Source organism: Corylus avellana, chromosome ca11 (assembly GCF_901000735.1).
Source record: "Corylus avellana chromosome ca11, CavTom2PMs-1.0".
NCBI lineage: Eukaryota > Viridiplantae > Streptophyta > Magnoliopsida > Fagales > Betulaceae > Corylus > Corylus avellana.
The window spans coordinates 241,519-261,401 of record NC_081551.1 but is presented as its reverse complement, the minus strand read 5'-3'; the positions used below and the strand labels follow the sequence as shown (position 1 = coordinate 261,401).

The window sequence follows — 19,883 nt, the reverse complement described above, 5'->3', positions numbered from 1 at the left end:
GCATCAAACGATGGAAAATGGACGTGAAGAGTAGCGTTGCTCATTTGCAAAACATGGGAATGCCCCAAGTTTTAAATGTTCCATACTCATCTTCCAGTAGAGGTCCAGTGTACAAATCCCATTGGTCCCCTTGTTCTAAAGATAAATAAAATGTCTATATACAAGGCAGTGGATACATCATGACTTGTAACAAAAATTTGGTAGACTGAAGCCAGGAAAGAAGAGTTCCATCAATAGTCCAAGAGATAACATTTGAACAAAACAGAAAAAGTCGCACCAAGTTTAGGCTGGCTGGATTTGGGCCCTAATTCTAGTAGCCAGAACCATATCATATAGATTCTATAATAGTGAATAAATCATAATCTTTATAAGGAATATTAATATCTCAAGACAAAATTTCCTATTATGTAACAAATAATTGTTTATCAAGTTCCAGGTAACCATGAAGCCAAGTAAATATAGAGCGATTAATAATTGGCACATCATGTAAAATCCATATTATAGTCTGCAAACTCTACAACAAATTCTCTGAACATCTTCACATCTTTATGAGCATCAGGTGAAATGACAAAAATATACAGAGAAACTACTCCATTGGCATCAATACCGAAAGATCAGCATCATAAGCACTTAGAATGAGATAAATTTATCAGCAGAAATTAAGTTTGCATCTAACCCAGCGTCCTGACTATAAAGAGACCCCATTCTTGTATCCAGTATTGCCAGTTGGGACTTCACCCATGGGGGATTGTACCTGCCTTCTACCCATAAAGCTTCTCCAGTATCTTTGTGCTTGAAATCGGGATATTTTGGGTTCTTCTGTGAATTGCAAAAGCACGATCACATTGAAATTTGAGGGTTCATCATATGTTTTTGCAGCAAACATGAAGAAGAAATTAGTTGGAATGATACTAAAATTTCAGGTCTGCATGTGATACTCCCAGAGAACTTTTCTATTGTATTATTTTGTAGAAAGAACTATATTAATATAACATTTAAATCAAGTCAGTAAATTTTCATAATTGCTAAAGAATTATGCCATTAGGTAGCAACAAAAATATTAACTTATATGTACTTTTTCTAGCCAAGAAAAGATCTAGTATGAGTGCTATTTATTCATCTATTATACTTTTTTTTTGTATAGCTATTCAGCAGTAATACTTTTCATTCATTTACATAAATTATTGTGCAGATTACATCATAAGATGGTGAATCTAGACCCTTATAGAAGCAAAGCATATGCATTATTCTCGTTATTACATCCTAGGTTATCAGCCTGTGCACATGCACAAAGCTATCTAATCCTCCTAATTGAGAACATTTAAACTCCATAGAAACAGCATCACGGTGTAATACATAAACTGTCTAGTTCTACAAGGAGACCAAAATGAGTACCTTGTTCTTCCTATTATCCCACCATTCCACTGGATTAGCAAAGAAAGCTTGCCATGATTCTTCTATAGAACCCATATTACTTGCAGCATTATTTCCGAATTTTTTACCTGCAAACAAATATAGTTAACAAATAACACGAACATTTCAAACACAAACAAAACTCTTCTCAAATTAAGAACGTCTTGCCTGCCATCATGGAGCTTGAGTCATGATCATACAAGGGCAAAGATGAGAGGCTCCTTTCGACAAAATTAAGTTGCTGAACAACTACCTGCAAATGATCTAAAACAATCATAATCGACTAGAGATGAGCTGACTGTAAAAAAGGGGAACCACATGATTATTGATAAAAATAAAACTAAATTAAATAAAAAACCTTGTAGTAGGTCTGCTGTTTTCCATCATCACTCTCAACTGTATCCGAGACCAGACGACCAGAGATGTATATCTGGTTGCCTTTCTCTACATGCTGAAAAGCAATATGCGCCAGCTCTTCCCAAAACGTCAAATTGATCCTGAATAACATAAATGTCATTTTCAAGAAAGATAAATGGTTTAAATACAAGATTATCACTGAGCCACTTATATAGTATTTGTGCATAGATGAATTTGCCACATCTTAAGCCTTAAACCGGATCAACAGACATCATCTGGCAAGAATATGTGGCCGACACAAACACAGACACAAATGCAAAAGACGATAATGTATAACAGAGTCTTTTAAGAGTTGCTGGTCTATATTTCTCTTTTAAACCAGGAAGCAAATATTATCATTCAAATGGGATAAGACGGGACTTGGAGCAGTTAAAAAAAAATGTTCACAAAGTTATATACATTTTCAGCATGGAAAATTGCATTCACTGGCTCATTTCCTTTCCTTTTCAATTGGCAAATCTGACATTAGTTTCATTCACTTACCAAGTTTTATCATATCCCCCCATTCCCTAATTGGACACTCTCCCTTTCTCATTGCTTTTGTGCCCCAAACTATAAAGTTTGAAACTTTTCTCAAGAAACCCACCAAGTGGAATCCCGAAAACTTACAAAATACCACCCCCAATTTCATATAGTCTATAACTCACAACCTCAACCACACCATTTTGAAGTACACAAAATTAACATGACGGCGAGGGTGGGATAATAAAATTACCAGGAGGTGAGGGTGGAGGACTTCTTGACGGCGAGGCGGGTCCAGGCGAGGGCTTTGCCGGAGGGCAAGTGCTTCATCTCGACGGGGGTGCCCACGATGCCGATGAGTTGCACCGTGTTGCAGTGCTCCTTCCTCCACGGGATCTCCGCCGGCCGAGTATACGCCACCTGGTAGCTGTTGTTGTTGTTGTTGCTGTTGCTGTTGCTGTTGTAGTTGTAATTGGAATCGAGCGAGCATTTCAACCAAGTGTTGGGCCTGGAAGATGAAAATGGGGATAGAGAAGGGATTTGGAGGGTTTTGAGAGGGTTTTTGGGTATTACCGTGCAGAGGAAGTTCCTCAGCGTTGTTGTAGCTGGTGTGTGATTGAGTGCCATTCTCGAATCTATCTATGTATTACACTCGCTCTGCTCTGTGTGACTGTGAGCCTGACTCTCTGCGCGCCAAAGGGCGTGGCGGGCGTGGGGTGTTTTTGTGAGCTCTCCCTTGCGCTGATGCACATCGGAGATATCATCATATCTTACAAGGGTCGGCGGGGCTTTTTTTTGTTTTTTTTCTTCCTAAATCCGACAATTTGATATTGGGTACACCAGGAGCCCGTTTTAGACCATGGATGGGCTTAGGTTGGCATTATAGCTTCAAAATGGGCTTTGAATGTAATCCATTAAAAATAAATAGTACCAAACAATAATTTACACTTGCATGACACTTTGCACATCCACGAGACCCCGTTCTTTCGCTGTCAAACTTCTTGTAGGAATACTTGTAACATTGTGCTCAGAACATGACCCCTTGCAACTCAAGTACCTTATCCTTATGCAATTATATGATGTTACATGAAAGATAAGACTGATTGGTGCAAGATTGGATAACGCATTTTCGATTTTATCTTTTATTTTTAATGATGATTCATCTAAGGACTAATTAGTATGGTCACATCAGCAAAATAAGATAAAAATATAATTAAGCATCTTCAAATATATGTTTAGAACATGTAATTTCCATATGCATTTATATTTCTCACAAACATTTTTAATAAAGCATATAATTCTTATATGCATTTTTAATATAATTTAAGTATAGATATCATTGAAAAAAATCTCAACCTAATCCAAATTTGAAAGAAAACTGTCCTTTCGTTTTAATCTCACCTTTATTTAGGCTTGGGCATGTTGCTTAGAAAGTTAGGTGGCGTTCTACACAATGAGAAGAAGAAGAAGAAAAAAGGGAGGAGTGCGTGAAACACATAAACGCAATTCCGCGCTTTATATGAGTAACAGATATACAAATGAAACATACTACTCTATCTCCTTCTGAGAAGGTCCCACAACCCACTACCAAAAATGAGAGCCCCACTACAAAAGTGCTTCCATCATATTCCACTATCCCCCCCACCATTGATTTTTACACAAAAGAAGAGCATATCAAGTGAGCTTTGACAATTCTTTCACCTTTACTCGGAACCTGGCAAGACATGGAGGGCCTGCTTGCATTTTTTAGGGCATTGACATCAAACCCTGTTTTGACAAAAGCTAAAAGGATGGAAAAAAGCAACAACTATGGCATCTGACTTTGATTGCAATTTGAACCCAGGGGAACAACTAAATTTGTGGGTGTGGGGACCAAGGAGCATATAATCAGTTTCCAACGGGACCCAATGGGAGGGAAGTGTACCCATTTCCTGAGGTCTATGAAGGGGGATTGCTTTCAGGCTTGACAATACTAGAGGTGTCTGGTGGCTGTGTCTGGTAAATGGCCGATGCCAATGAGATGGGCATGATGCAAAGAGCCTTTGATTGAAGGAACTGCATGGCTGCCCCTACGTTTTCTTCCATAAGCTTAGCCACCTGTCGTTCCGTCCCATCGTTCGACCACTTCTCCCATGCCGGTTGGTTTCTTCCACCATCACTTCCCTCTTCCTATGATGCAAAGAAAAGAAGCAAGTGTCCGCTAAGGGCACGAGAAAAAATGATTAAGAAACCCACAAACACTACATAAATGTTCATATTTATAACCTCAACTGATGATAGTGGGATGTCTGTTACAAGTGGTGCCACTGCACCAGCTCCGCCCAGTCTACTCATGCTCAAAACCTGTAAAGTAGATAAATAGACTATTATTAAAAGAACAAATTCATAGGGTCACAATTAGCCAATGCTCCTTTTCAACTATAGGGGCGTACACTACCTAATTAATCATTGAAAACTCCACCCTCCAATTACATTGTTTAAACAAAATTGACCCAAACGCTATTATTAATCATGCAATGTTTATTTTAAAGGCATACTGGGCTGTTCAAATCTGCCCTTTGAAGAGGAAGTAATCTTCCTTTGTGTGCAGTATACAACAGTGAAAATTAATGTTTCTATGAATTTAGACCTCCAAGGACTTCTTCCTTTTTTTTTTTTTTTTTTTTTTTGTTGTTACTGGGTAAGTCCAAGGACTTCAAACAATCCAACCTTGTGCATTTGTAGAAACTAAATGGGCCATTTCTTGTAAGCCAATGACCATGGACTCAAAAGATAGTGTGTGTGAGTGTGCAATAATAACTAGAGCACAAAAATCCGTTTGGGAAATTAAGATCGTAGCACCTGTTGTTGATGGAAATAATTTTGGCTGTCTGAGAGTGCCTGTTGTCTTCATATTTTGTCTATCTTAACCCAAAAGTTAGGAAACGTCAGGGAAAGTTAAATGACACATTTCAAATGACAAGGTGTCAAGGAAATGGGTCAATCACATCTCCTATGTGTTATTAGAGTGAAAAGCCACCACTTTATAAAGATAGTATCAAATAGATAAGCATTGTAAAATGTCTGGCATAAGTGAAATATGCATTGAAAATAAACGTCATTGGTCAGGAAAGTAAATAAGATTCTAACACAACATAATTTCAGATGATGCTTGAATCAGAATTAGAACAAGGAATAAAATAAAATAAAAATTCAAACAATTTTCACCAGAGAAAAGAGTACTTAAAAGGAAGTCATAGCATAATCTCTGAAGCTTGTTTTGTCTAGTTAGCAAGCTACATGTATTAAGAGATATGAAACCTTTGCTTTAGGACATCAACATCACTTGGGCCTGATATAAGTCAGTCATCAGCTAGACAGCTACATAAGAAAAATGGGAAAATGTAAGGAGCACAGATTACTTTACCTTTACTTGAAGCCTTAGGAACTTCACATAATCCACAATTTCATCGAGCATGGCGGCTCTATCCGTCTACAGGAAAAAAATATTTATCTCTATTTAAACAAAAAAAGAAGAGTTGAATGTCATGATCAATGAAATAAACTTTCAGTTGACTACTTCACATCAGAAGAAGTCCTCAGCCCACATAATAAACCAAAAACCAGCTTTTCAACCATCGCTTCAACATCCTTTATATATTCAGACTAAGAAGGTATAACATCATCCGAAGAAATCCCCACTTCTTTTTCGTTGATAGGCAAACAAATCCACTTTTAGGTTTTGAACATACAACCTCACTCTACCCCCATTATTCCCAGGGGGAAAGCCCAATGTATTATCAATATTGTTGTTATACTAGTAACTTCAAGTGCAACACGAGTTGAATGAAACAAACAATCAGGAAATGCTGGGATTTTCAATTGCAAGATAATAATACTCTGCAGTGGTTGTTCCCGTGATATGCACTGTCACCTCCCCCCACCCAATTCCATTTATCCATCTTTAACCATCAAGGAAAATCACGTAGCAGCAGTGTAATCCACTTAATATTTTACTTGACAAACTTCCATGAAGTTGCAAAGAGAATATACAACAAAATGACAGTTTCAAAAGACCAAGTTGCTCTAAATTAAGAATGACTAAGATCCTTAATTTTTGAGTTTCAGTAATGCATATTGGTACTTCGTATGAATCGTATATACATATTAACCAGATTTCATGCTACAAAACATGTACATGTGACCAACAAACATTTATACCTTTTATGGGTAACAAGATAGCTACCTTAATTAAGATGGAGCACTAAATCTCATACCCGCTAAAATATAATCCAAACCTTTCCTCTCGTAAAAATAAGTGAAACACATCCCACAATATTGTCATACATGCACAAACTGTACCAACTGACATTTTTTTGGGTAAAACAATCATGGAAACACTCAAAAGCCATATTTTAGAGAGCAATTGTAGGTCCCAACTTCTTTTCCTTTATATTCTCTCTCCTCATTTAATTTTGCAAGCATGAGAACAGCTCCCCTTTCTTTTCCATGAGGATAGAGTTCCAGCATGAGCGATGAAGAGCATAAAAGCAAGTTACTGACCTTATTGACGCTAGGAACCAATTCCTGCAATGCCCTGATTCTTTCGGCTATTCTTTCTCTTCGTAACTGCACCAGAAAGGTGAAAATCAATGCTGACTTGACAGGGAAAGAAGAAAGACCTTAAAAATAGATTAAACCCAAGAATACAAGTGGTGGCTCCAAAATAAGTGGTTAAGTTACCATGATTAGCAGCAATGTTTGTGTCTTTATAAACATTGAATATCAAGCTTACCCGCTCAGCTATGCTGTGTGGATCCGTGGCCTGACCTCGTCTAGCCCGCACCCTTGGGCGCATTGCTGGTGGATGTGGTGCTGCAGCAACAGTGGTGGGCATTGGTTGGCCATGGAAAACCTGCGAAGGATCACGATTTCATGACCACAGACAACACTTACAAGAGTAAACTAACCAACTCCACCTGCATCTCCACCCCACTTCTACTAACACACCTAAAAAGAAACAAAAAAGAAATCTGAAGGACGGAGAGAGACTGAAGCATCCCAGTGCTGAAATGCAAAATTAAATGGCTCAAGTTTCACTGCTGCTAAATTACAGTAACACATAGATTGAACCAGTTTTGAATTACAATAACCCTTCATTGCCTTCTTTCTTTGCTTCTTTTTATTTTTATTTTTTTTATAAGTAATTGACAAATATCATTAAATGCGTAGGGTCCCCTTAAATACACAGGAAGTATACAAAAGAAAACCCTTACTTAGCGTATACCTTGTTTATTTACTTCTTTTTTTCTTTCTCTTTCTTCTTTCCCTCTCCTTTCGAGGAAGTGAATTAGACTTCCAAGATAACAAACTTCTAAGTTAAATATTTTGTTGGATACTTCTCAAAGCTAGGATCTAGAGGACAATTGGCCAAACACTCCAAACTCTACAAAACTATACCCATCTTTGAAGTCAATAAGAATCAGGAAGCCACTTGAAATTATCCTAAAACCTTATTAAGAAGCTACAAAGAAGTTCACAAATCTCGTGAATATGGTCTTACTTCTTACAAGAAAAGAACTATTTCCACTATCGGACTCCTACTTGCTGTACCGACAAAACCATTTATTAATTACTGTCTACTATCAATCATGGCCACCATAATTAGAATCCTGCTCTGAAATCACACCCACAAACCATTATTTTTTACATTGCTTCTAGACTTCATTATGCTTTTGTATAATATTTCTGACTTCCCTTTTCTTTGAAAAAAAAAAAAAAAAACGACAGACGCCCTCACATGCAACCTTGTTTTTTACTTCTTGTCCAATATAAAACTTGCATCTCACACAGTTACTACAAACCCAACCCACAATAAGGTTCCCAGTGTCTTTTTCTTCTTCTTGTCTCCCCAGCTATTAAACAAAACAACAACTCAAATTCACAAAATTTATCCCCGACAGTCCTTCTCTTCTCTGAGTACAACAAATTATCATTCCACTAAAAAAACAAGCGACCCATAAAGAAAGAAGAAACTATGACCAGTTGCTTGCTGAGAAAATTTAGGAAAAGAAGTGAAATATTACAATTTTTAACCAGAGACTTCATATACAACCATTCAGCTTTGTTTCAATTACCACCCTTTCATGACTCAAAAACGCCAGAAAGAGTAGTACATATTAAAGAAAATCCACTTTTCTAGTCAAATTCCGCCAGTTTCCCATCAACCAAGCAGCTTTTAAAACGCAAAAGAAAGTATCTTACATTTTTCATAGAAGCAGCTCTACCGTCAACGAGGTCGTCGCGAAAGCGCTTACCGCCACTCCCGGAGGCCTCCTCGGGCTTCAGGAACCCTCCCTTTCCCTGCTCCAAGCTCAGCCCTAGCGGGAAGACCTGCCCGTGGAAGCCGCCGGAGGCGTCGCCGGAGCCGAGCTGGAGCATCATATGCGGCGACGCGCCGGAGGGCAAGCCGGTGTCGTGGCCTCCGGGTAAGCCAGTATCGGCCGACGCGAAGGATGGGATGCCGAGAATCTGGTCGAAGAAATCGTCGTTGGAGGTGGCCTCGGACGACGGGTGGTTGTTCGCCATGAGCGAGCTAGGCGTACGAACTGAGTTGGAACGGACTCGGCCGAGTGGACGTGAGTCTTTCTGACGTGTCAGGGGTTTCAAAGAGCATCAACCTATGCAAACAGAGAGAGAGAGAGAGAGAGAGAGGGGGAGAGAGAGAAGTTTCAGAGTCTTTGGCTTTGCTTTGCTTTGCTTTTTCTGCTCGGTGTGTACTGAAGGAGACGAAAAGAGGGGGGGTGGCTTTATCCTGCTTAAAATTCTGCTACTTTATCTAAAAGGGCCTCTGTTTCTACAATATTACATGTCTAGCCCTTTTCTTTGCTTCCTTGACTCGCTGCAAAATTTTGCTTGGGAGGTAACGGCGTCGTTTTGAAGCACTCCACCTGCCAAGCCGTGCCGACTGCCACTCAGATGCTCAGCTGCGTTCATTGGTCCAATAAAGTCCGCCTACTTTAGCTAACGAATGTTTTTTAAAAAAAAACAAAAAAAAAAAAGATATTTAAAGCTTTTGAATTTGGAAGACTCAAAATGATTTAAAAATATATATGCAGTCAAAAGATGACAAGAAACACTTAAGTGGGATAGTGACACTAACCAAGCAATTCAAGTTAGTGATAGATTGGGTTAGAGACTTATTAGAGATACTTAATGTTAATTATGCAATATCTAGTTTTACTTGAGTTTAGTATGGATCATTTTTAACTACTGATGCCAGGGATGAATAAGTGTTAGGCACCCCTTGGTTTTAAATTTTTTATTACTTTTCTTTTAACTTAATATATATATATATATATATAGAGAGAGAGAGAGAGCGAGAGAGAGAGAGAGATAGCGCTTGGTCTCTAATTAATTTATATTTAAACCGAATTAAGTGTTGGCTAGTGAGGCCATATGACTACGTTTGTTAAAAAAAATAAAAAACACTACTGGTCAAAATCAAAAGAATATTATGTTAGATTCGGAGTTTCTAAGGCTTTTGAATCAGTTGTTATAACATTTGCTCTCTTCATTATGCAATCATAGATGGGTGGTTTGCTTCTTGTTTTAGAATATGATCCTCTCCATTATAAGTGGACTTTAAAAAAAAAACTCAATGGAGATAAACAATTTTATGATCAATATTTAATGTTGTTGTGTCTATATATATATATATATATATATATATATATATATATATATATATATTCGATATGATGTGATAAATATGTTAGCATATTATTAAAAAAAAATTAAAATAATACGGCATAATTTACATATTAAATGCAATGACATTAAAATGTAGATGATCGTCGTGTGACCATCATTAAGGCATATTTAAGGAAAAGGAAGATAATCGATGAGTCAATTTGGCCGCGTACACCAACAACAAACCTCACGAGACCATGATTGATTGGTGCATAATATCACGGGGTCACAGACTCACGGGCACATTTTGATATTTATATATTCGATCAACCTGCTAATTAAATAAACACCATTGTCGAATATTGTTTTAAGTTTAGAAAGTATTGGATGGATGCCACAACGGCTGATCCCTGATCACCAATTGCCTCCTTCGTTGTTTCCAACACAATCTCAGGTTTGTTTCGCAATCGCATCATCATCTGCCACTGCCAGCACAACCGCAACTTGTTTCTTCGGACTTCAAACTCAGTCTGCACCAATAATGTGCAAAAAGTCCTTACGCATATACGTTAAGTCAAAAAGAATAGACATAAGGCATGTGCAAGAAATGACTGCTGATATTGTAAAATTTTAGACAATCGTAGGAATGAAGCATTCATAAATAAATGTAAAAAAAGAGAGCCATTAATCTTATTTATTTTGAGTGTTTTTCAATTATATGAATACCATATAACTATTGGAATGTCACAAACATAAAAAAAAAATTAAAAAAAAAAAAAAAAAAAAATCAGCTTTTGTTGTTGTTGTTATTTATTTATTTATTTTTGTTTTGTTTACTAGTGCTGATGTCATTAAGTTGATATCTTTGACTTGAAAATAGAAAACAGCATCATTAACGAACTTTATTATAACTAATTTCAGGGCCACATATCTTGAACTAAGAAGAATTGCCATTTGGCAGAATTTATGTTAAATGATTACATTCATTTAAAAATAAATAAATAAATAAGGTTTTAGATTCTAAGACAAACTAAAATCTGTGATGATCTCATAATTAAATTTTGGTTTTGAAGTTCCATAATCAACTATCGACAACATTATAGGCTGGGGACCATAGGAAATTTTTTTAGATTTAAAGGGAAAATAGTAGGTGTGACAATAATATTTATCCGATTTCCTTATTAATGGATATGACCATGAATATGCATGACATTACTTAGGATACCCTTTGTTTAAAAGAAAAGAAAAAAAAAAAAGACAAAAATAGAAACAAACTGACACCAATGATGCTAGTGGGCTCGGTTGGTAATGCTTTTAAGAATTATTGATTTTTTTAGCAAAAAAATAAAAGCATTAATAAACAACTCAAAACACACACTATTTTCATATTTAACACCAAAAAGCAAAAAAACATATCTAAAATCAATGTCCTCGGTTATTTTTGCATAGTAAAAAAATCATATATATCTTTTTGTACAAAAATAACGGGTAGAGATTGTCTCAAATGAAAAATAATCGGAATATTTTCAATCTTGCAATCTCTACCGTTTATTTTTCCGATAAAAATCTCAAATAATTTTTTTATCAGAGGTAAACCAAACTCTTTAAAAAAAATAAAGGACACCCAACAATTATTATTATTATTATTATTTTCCCAAAGTAAATTTGGTAAATTACATGAATAGGTAAAAAGGACACCAATCGTAGTTGTCCTCTGCAAAATAAGGAAACAAAAAACCAAGAAAAGATACGCAAATTGATTACAAAATTGAAGGCCCAGATACTATAGGACCAACCCCATGAAGAGCCCATCACATCACCAGGTACGATTATAAAGTAAACCCATCGTTGTACTTGTGAAAATCCCATTCTGAGTGCTTAAACCCATACGAATATTCATTCATACTCCCAAAACCCTTGTTCCATGGCAATTGCTTTCAAGTCACCAACCCCCACCTTTCTATTGAAGAAGAACACTGAAGCCCATTCTTTTCTCCGCTTTCCCTCTCAGAGATTAGCAGTCCCAGTAAGAAGATTCACTCCAATGGCTGCCCTCAGCACTGCCCCAACCGTTGGGCTATCTGAGACTTTCACAAGGTTGAAAAACCAAGGAAAAGTATGGAAGCCATTTCATTTTTATCTCATTTCCACATCTTTCACTTTCTGATTTGTCTATTACGTTTCAATTTCCTTCTCAATTTTTTCATGGGTTACTCTCTGTTTCAAATGGGTTGTTGGCATTTTGTTTATTATATGTATCATAGAAGAGCTTGTTGCATCACAATGCGGCCTTCGGCAAGCTCGAAAATCCTACTTATAGGGTGATTTTACTCACTCAATCTTAAGATCTTTAGCAAATGTTTCGTGCTTCTCTTAAGAATTTTTGGGTTTAGTGTAAAACCTTCAATTCTATGAGTTTTTAGTTGCCCAACATTAGTTATAGAGCACGGGGCACATGCATTTATCTTTGCGAGTTATTCACTCTATAATGCTTTTCAGTAAGTAAAATGATTATCCGGTTCATGAACTGGGATTTTGTAAAGTCTTCTGGCAGTTTCTGGTGGATAATTTTATGTTTTAGGTCAGAAGCTGCAGTCTTGCTACTGGTCAATGAGCTATAGCTCAAATGGCTACTCAAAAGGCACCTCCTCCCCTCTTAAAATTGGGTGGAAAATAAGGTCCTGGTTTTAAGACCCACTGGGTGTGTGTCTAAATTACCAATAAAAAATAAATAGGAAAGAAAAGTTGCAGGCTTGCAACCGACTTGATTTTTCTATGTTTTTCATAACGAACAAAAGAAGATGGAACTTTTAGGGCTTACACCTCAGATTGAATTAGGAAAAACATCCTTATTCAAGTTCCATGCCATCATTTGAAGCATTCCTAAATTTCTCGGCAGTAAATGATTTCTATTTTTAAATTATCCTGCAATATCTTGTATGCTAAGCTTCCTGACTGCAAATTTTGACAGCTACCTGAATTGTGAAATCAGATGCAATTATTTCTCTGATTCCTGAATGCTAATAATTTCACTTACATATCATTTGGGTCAGCTATTATCAGGTGTTCAACATACAAGATTCTCTATTTATTAATTTTTTCTAATGAGCTTGTTCATGTGTGAAGGTGGCATTAATTCCATACATCACTGCTGGTGATCCTGACCTTTCAACCACAGCAGAAGCATTGAAGGTGCTTGACTCCTGTGGCTCAGACATAATTGAGCTGGGTGTGCCGTACTCTGATCCTTTGGCAGATGGTCCAGTTATCCAGGTTTTATAGTTGTATCTTTTGTTCTTTAATTTATGTGTCCACTTCTCTTATTGATCTGTTTTTTTCAGGCTGCAGCTACACGTTCCTTGGCAAGAGGGACCAATTTCAATGCGATTCTTTCAATGCTGAAGGAGGTAGGACCATTATGCAATGCTATGCCATCTTTCTGTCAGCATCTGATCTAGATACAACGATGGGCTCTATTTTGTTCTTGTAGTTTTTCTTTGTGTGAGTGCGTTATATTAGGCAAAACAACCAAATCTCAGGCATTTGTCTGGCGACTTAGGGCATACCAACTTTCTTATTTGTAAAAACTCAATATTCAGAAGCTTTCTAGGAGATGGATGAGCTATGTACCTTCACCCATCTCTACTATGCATATATTACTATAAAAATGTATTGCCATCCCAAACCCAAATTTACATGTTTCTTGTGACAACACTGGTATACTCTTTCTTGATTTTTCTTTTTTCTTTTTTCTTTCAAGTGGTGCTCTATAATAGTACACGCATGTAGGTAAACGCTCTTAGTGGCTGCTTCTTTTCCTAATTTTATCATATTGTGAATTCAAAGAAAAAAAATAAGTGTTCTCATCATGTTTCCATCATTGTCTTGACAGGTGGTTCCCCAATTATCTTGTCCAATTGCATTATTTTCGTATTACAACCCAATTCTCAAGCGTGGTGTTGAGAAGTTCATGATCACCATAAAAGACGTTGGAGTACAAGGTATAATTTATGCTTTGCTGAAACTTTGAGTTTTTTTTTTTCACAATGCCTTTTCATTTACCCAAATGCTAGCGTATGACGCACTTGTGCCCCTACTATAAATTGATTCTAGAGACAACTCCATAGAGTCAATCCTGACCATTTGGGTGCTGCTTATCCAGACTTCCTCTCTACTATAACTTCAGTGAAAAACCGATCGATGTCCTTGAATAAGATAGCATATTACAACTTATGAAAAAATTTTGCTGATAAATTTGAATGATTTTGGTTACAACCGTCACCTTTGGCTTTTAGCTGCTAAGCTTTGGTTGATTCAAAAGATGACACCAAATTGGAATTCCTCACAAGAGTGAAATTCAATTGTCGGGCTAATGAGGCTTACTCCTTATTTCTATGCTTCATGTTTTTCTTAACGTCTCTTGAGCAAGACCAGCTTAGGGAATTGTGTAATAACTCATGTCAGGATTTGTAGTTCATATTCCTTTTGAGATCATCTATCTCAATGTGTGCGTGTAAGAGCATCCATCTGTGTTGGGACAATCATATATTTCTATGCTTTGACGTAAATTTCTAACTCATAATAGTTTCTTTTCTCAGTACTTATGTGCTTTGTATGTATTTTGTAAGAATTACTAAAAGTACCGGTCAATTCTCAAGAACAATAGCGAAAGGGTCTGATTCACCTAGAGTTCGCTCCAAGAAATACAGCCATCCATACCCCCTCAAGTCAATCATTCTCATTCAATCACGATAGGAGAGCAAGTTAAAATAGAAAAATTTACATTGGGTTTAGGGATAATCAGGTTGGAACCAATAGGAATGACAAGAACATAAAGACACCAATTGTCATTCCAAAAAAAAAAAAAAATTGTATTCCTCATTCTCATAACTCGAGTTGGATAACTCTCAAATAACCCAAAGGAAAACCTTTAGGCATTTCCTCCATCTTTACAATTTGAACTCCCGAAATGTTCTACTTTCAGTTAGAGTTATACTCAGATATTTTTAGAACATACTGACCCAAAATTGGGTTGTTAACCACTAATTGAATATATTGATCTTCATTTCTTCTAAGAATAGTTATCATAGGCTTCACCTGAATAGGTTCTACTACTTGAATTTGTTTCATAGGAACAATTGGTTATAAGATAATGATCACAATTTTTTGAGTTAGTGTAAGAAAAACAGCCCATGCACTCAGCATGCTATGTCTTGATACCTTTATCAAACCGAAGTAAATAGGGAAAATGCCTATAAGTCAACGCATTTTTTTATGCTTCGATTTCTTCTTCCCCCTCAAATTTTCTTGCCCCCCATCTTATTTCCTTTGTGAATCCGGATGTGTTGTATAAAAACCCGCCATTGTGCATTTGCTTGCAGGGCTTGTGGTCCCAGATGTTCCTCTAGAGGAAACTGAAATTCTGAGGAAGGAAGCAAAAAAGAATGGGATTGAATTGGTATGTCTACCTCTCAGTCTCATATATTCTTTTCCCCTGTTTCTTGATTCTGGATTTCTTAAGGCTAAACGTGGGTTGAATAATCTGTGTCTTAAAATTCCAAGTCATTAGTTTTTGTTGACCTCATGTACAAAATTGTTTTTCTTTTTTATTAGTAACTTACCCATGCGCCAAATGGATTTTGAACCCACAACCTCATGTTCTATCATATATTTACAAGTAACAAAGTGCCATTTGAGCTATAGCTTGTTAACTATGCCTCATTTGCTAAATTGTTAATTTTTTTTTCCTTCAGACTAGCTATGCAATTCCTTCTTAAAATTATTTATGTTGTTGATAGCTTGTTAATGGATATGTCTAATGGTGTGGATAAGGTACTGCTCACGACACCCACTACTCCAACGGATCGAATGAGAGCAATTGTTGAAGCTGCAGAAGGATTTGTGTACCTCGTAAGATCATTTTCTATAGTTGATGTTCCTCACCCTGTTTCTTTCTTTCTTTCTTTTTTTTCCATTTAATTGATTTGCTCCTTGGATGTGCCTGCAGAAGGATTTGTGTACCTCGTAAGATCATTTTATATAGTTGATGCTCCTCACCCTGTTTCTTTCTTTCTTTCTTTCTTTTTTCCATTTAATTGATTTGCTCCTTGGATGTGCCAGCCAAAAGTATGCCTCTAAATTGGACATATGTTTTAACTATTTTTTAATTTTCTGTTTGCATTATCACCGAAAAAGATGCTGTTATTACAAATTTTCATGTTTGGTTTGATTTATCCCATTCTGCTGGAATTGTTTTTCCAATGTACTGCAAACAATGAAGTTATTGGCATCTTTGCTATTCTTGCACTGTGGGTAATTAGATTCAAGTTACATATTTAGAATTTTCTCTCAGCAGTGTCTGTTTATGCCAGAGAGATCGCATTTTGTTTACAATGAATTTGCATTTTCAAAAGTGGAAGTCCCCACCTCTATTCTTGGTGGGGTATTGCTTTTGCTGGCTTGGTATACTTCCCTTGTTTTTGAGATGCATCAAAATAATAGCCTACAAACTTGTAAAGTTATAGTGCTACAGATTTATTATGTTAGACATTCCCTTTCTTGATTTTGGCCTCTGTCAAACTTCAAGGAGACACAGAAACTAAATCATCTGTTCTAGATATTTTAGAATCTTCGTAGGTCTGTTTTCCTGACTCTTGAGTAGCTCTTAGCAGTGCTAGTGTAATTCATCTTTATTATTTAAGAAAGTGGATACATGCGTTATTAGAAAATTTCTAACTTACGTAGTTTAACTTTGCATTATATTATTGTGCAATGAATTTTGTGTGTTCATGTATTTTTCACTATATATATCCAAACCAAGAACTTAATTTCTTCTTGTTCTTTCATGAAAGCAATGCATACTTTCTTATATTTGAAGAAGTTATCTTAGTTCTTGCATCAATCATTTTAGGACAGTGGGAGGAAAATAAATTGTTTTACTTTCTCATTTCATTTTGAGGTGAAAATTTACGCTGCATATAAGAGTTAACTGTTGATTAATTTGAATTATAGGTAAGCTCGGTTGGGGTCACTGGTGCCCGTGCATCCGTGAGTAATCGTGTTCAAACTCTTCTTCAGGAAATTAAAGAGGTTTGTCTTCTTAATCCTATTTCAACATTTGATATATAGAACTCTCATTTCCGCATTTGAATGAGGTTCAAGTCCTGCCCGAAGAATATATATATATTTTTTTTTGAAAAATGAATCATTGCAACTGGTGGAGGGGATCAGCTATATGCCTTCAGATGGAATATATGCAAGAAATATACGTCTGAAATCTAGTTGTGCTGGGTGTATCGGTAGTAGGTCATTTTAATAAGTTAATTTCAAAAACCTTTTTGACTTGGACAAATTGGGACACATTCTAGAGTTCCACTTCAAATGAGTTGTCTTCTCATATAGCTTTACCTGACTGGTCATTAATTACATCTAAGGACATTAATACCATGTAATCAATGTACTTCAGAATGTAAATATCATCCAAGTATAACTCTGCCATCTGTTGAGATGCTTGGGGACCTGAGGTGTACCAAATACCATTGATATGAAGCATGTCTGAACTCTTTTTTTGGGTAGTGACCTGAGACAACCATCTGCAATTAGCATGATAACCCTTTAACTAAAAGCCTTAGGTTGATGATGAGTAATTTCTGTACATGACCTTGATGCAATTTTATATGGCAGGCAACAGCCAAGCCTGTAGCAGTTGGCTTTGGCATATCGAATCCTGAGCATGTGAAACAGGTTTGTTTTCAACATATACATTTTTGAGTGCTTGTACAGACTGGTATGCTTCCTGCCATTTATGCATGTATTGGTCAATTGTAAATTCTGTTGCAGGTAGCGGGATGGGGAGCTGATGGCGTGATTGTTGGGAGTGCCATGGTGAAGGTGCTGGCTGAAGCGAAATCCCCTGAGGAAGGTTTGAAGGAACTAGAAACTTTCACCAAATCCCTTAAAGCTGCACTTGATTGAGCACAATTTTGATTGGATAAAATCAAGCTTGTAACTTTTGATGCCAACTTTGATATGCATTAGAAAGTAAGAATACATAGTTGTTCAACATTGTGACATGATTGTCATGCAATAAATAGATTTTCATGCTCTTAAACCCCCGACCCCGCCCCCCTTTTTTTACTGAATTTTTGAATGGGGTTCTGCATGCATGAAGACAACCTCACTTGGGCCCGGTTCAGAAGATTCTACCAAAGATAGTATGCTTCTGTTAGGAAACTTACTTGGCCTAGAAGATCAATCATAAATTCGTAGTGTTTAATTTTGGGGTTATGCTGTAGAACTGCATCCATAATAGTGAAGAACCCAGCTTCTGCACAAAGCACCTGTGCCTGAGACTTCTATGTGACAATAAGTGACATAGAGAAAAGAGTTGCAGAGCTTTCTGGGAAGTAGCATAACTCTTTGAACTGGCTTACTAATGCTCCCACAATAAATGTACTTGCCAATTAGGTATTGAGTCCAATTACCCATCTAGATTCATTTCATTCTCTCAAGAAAGGGATCTAGTATTAGATCCAAGATCCAGTATTAAAACCTAATTGGCAAGTACCTTCAAACTCTCATCTTTCTTATATATATATAAGATGCTAGCAAAATGGGCAGCATCCCATCAGTATTTTGGGATCACTCCATTGATATGTATCTTGTTGTTTACTTCAGGGTGAAGGTTTGAGCACTCATTAAAAAATTAAAAAAGAGAGAACCGCCAAAATTCTAAATTACATGTTACCAGCAAAACAATGTATTGGGAGTTCACAAGAGAAATTTATCGCAACCAAACTCTTTCATAATACCAAGAGGAAAATGCTCAGGATACTACAGCTTTTTCTTTAGACTATTCAATTTAGGTAAGGAAAAATTGGAGATTACAATATAAGTATAAGAAATAAAAACATAGGGGGGACAATTCAAACAAAAGCCCCAACACAATTCAAAATCAATGCAATAAAACTTAAAATTATTGGGAATAGGTCAACTAAATGATTTAACCCATTTGTCGAACTACAGTGACCACAAATGGCGATTTGCAAAGGTAATGTTCCATAAACAAAACTACTTATGTACAACAATTGTAGCACGCGAAATGATGCTTTACAATAAGGGAACAAACACTAAAGAATGTTGGATCATAGTAGCTAAAGAGAAGCTGGACCACGATGTCAGTTAAGAATGGTACTCATAAGAATAGCTGAGTGGACACTAAAACATAAACTTCAATTAGATTTGAAATTTTTCAAAGACAAAATAAGGGTATATAGAGTGACACAATACAACGACTTATTTTGACCCCTAGTAAACTTTTCTTATAATTATTTTTAAATAATTAACATAATGTGTTACACTAGTTTGTAATTATATGTAGACTGTAAATCACAATGATTTTATAAATTAGACAATAAATACTAAAACAATTTACTGACTTTCTCATTACCAAAATCAGTAACCCAAATGTTAAATGAAGGAGGATAACTTTTATAAGGACTTGGTGAAAACCAGGTCCTTTGTGCCTACCAATCAAATCGAACACATAAGCAAATCACACTAAAAGGAGATTAGTGTTGCGTGTCAATGTCAATCTCCAAAATTTTCCTGGTACTAAACTACCAGGAAAATTAACATTGAAGGGACTCGATTACAGTCCATTGACGTGTAATTCACAACTGTCCAATACCCAAGTTCCCAACTGGTCCACGCTGTTGAGACAGCTCAAAAAGAATCTAAAAGATCATGCTTTCCCCAACGGACCTACCTAGGTGGACCCTGCTCCAACAAACCAATGGGATCAAAACACCTGTGATAAACACAATTTGATGAGGATTTAGAAAAGAAAATCATAGATCGATGATGTGGCAGAAATCTGAAAGAAAATAAGATGTAAGATTGATGGTGTGGCATAATCCTGA

The 19,883-nt window shown here is 36.4% G+C and overlaps 3 protein-coding genes across 3 annotated transcripts; 1 reads left to right on the top strand and 2 right to left on the bottom strand.

The window, feature by feature from the left end:
* Positions 1-449: 449 nt before the first annotated feature.
* Positions 450-3,078, bottom strand: LOC132165989 (protein OSB4, chloroplastic-like). The gene is made up of 5 exons (XM_059576721.1): positions 2,546-3,078; positions 1,772-1,910; positions 1,582-1,666; positions 1,396-1,502; positions 450-819 (listed from the first exon to the last, which is right to left on the bottom strand). The coding sequence occupies exons 1-5, from the start codon at positions 2,917-2,919 to the stop codon at positions 631-633; spliced, it is 894 nt and encodes a 297-aa protein (XP_059432704.1). The 5' UTR covers positions 2,920-3,078; the 3' UTR covers positions 450-630.
* Positions 3,079-3,757: 679 nt separating this feature from the next.
* Positions 3,758-9,045, bottom strand: LOC132165762 (transcription factor UNE12-like). The gene is made up of 6 exons (XM_059576442.1): positions 8,536-9,045; positions 7,067-7,186; positions 6,835-6,900; positions 5,699-5,764; positions 4,558-4,635; positions 3,758-4,461 (listed from the first exon to the last, which is right to left on the bottom strand). Exons 1-6 carry the CDS (start codon positions 8,857-8,859, stop codon positions 4,231-4,233), a joined length of 885 nt encoding a protein of 294 aa, XP_059432425.1. The 5' UTR covers positions 8,860-9,045; the 3' UTR covers positions 3,758-4,230.
* A 2,690-nt stretch (positions 9,046-11,735) lies between these two features.
* On the top strand, positions 11,736-18,067 carry LOC132165736 (tryptophan synthase alpha chain). The gene is made up of 9 exons (XM_059576412.1): positions 11,736-12,079; positions 13,090-13,236; positions 13,305-13,370; positions 13,856-13,964; positions 15,345-15,421; positions 15,796-15,873; positions 16,975-17,052; positions 17,647-17,706; positions 17,803-18,067. The coding sequence occupies exons 1-9, from the start codon at positions 11,888-11,890 to the stop codon at positions 17,935-17,937; spliced, it is 942 nt and encodes a 313-aa protein (XP_059432395.1). The 5' UTR covers positions 11,736-11,887; the 3' UTR covers positions 17,938-18,067.
* Positions 18,068-19,883: the final 1,816 nt, after the last annotated feature.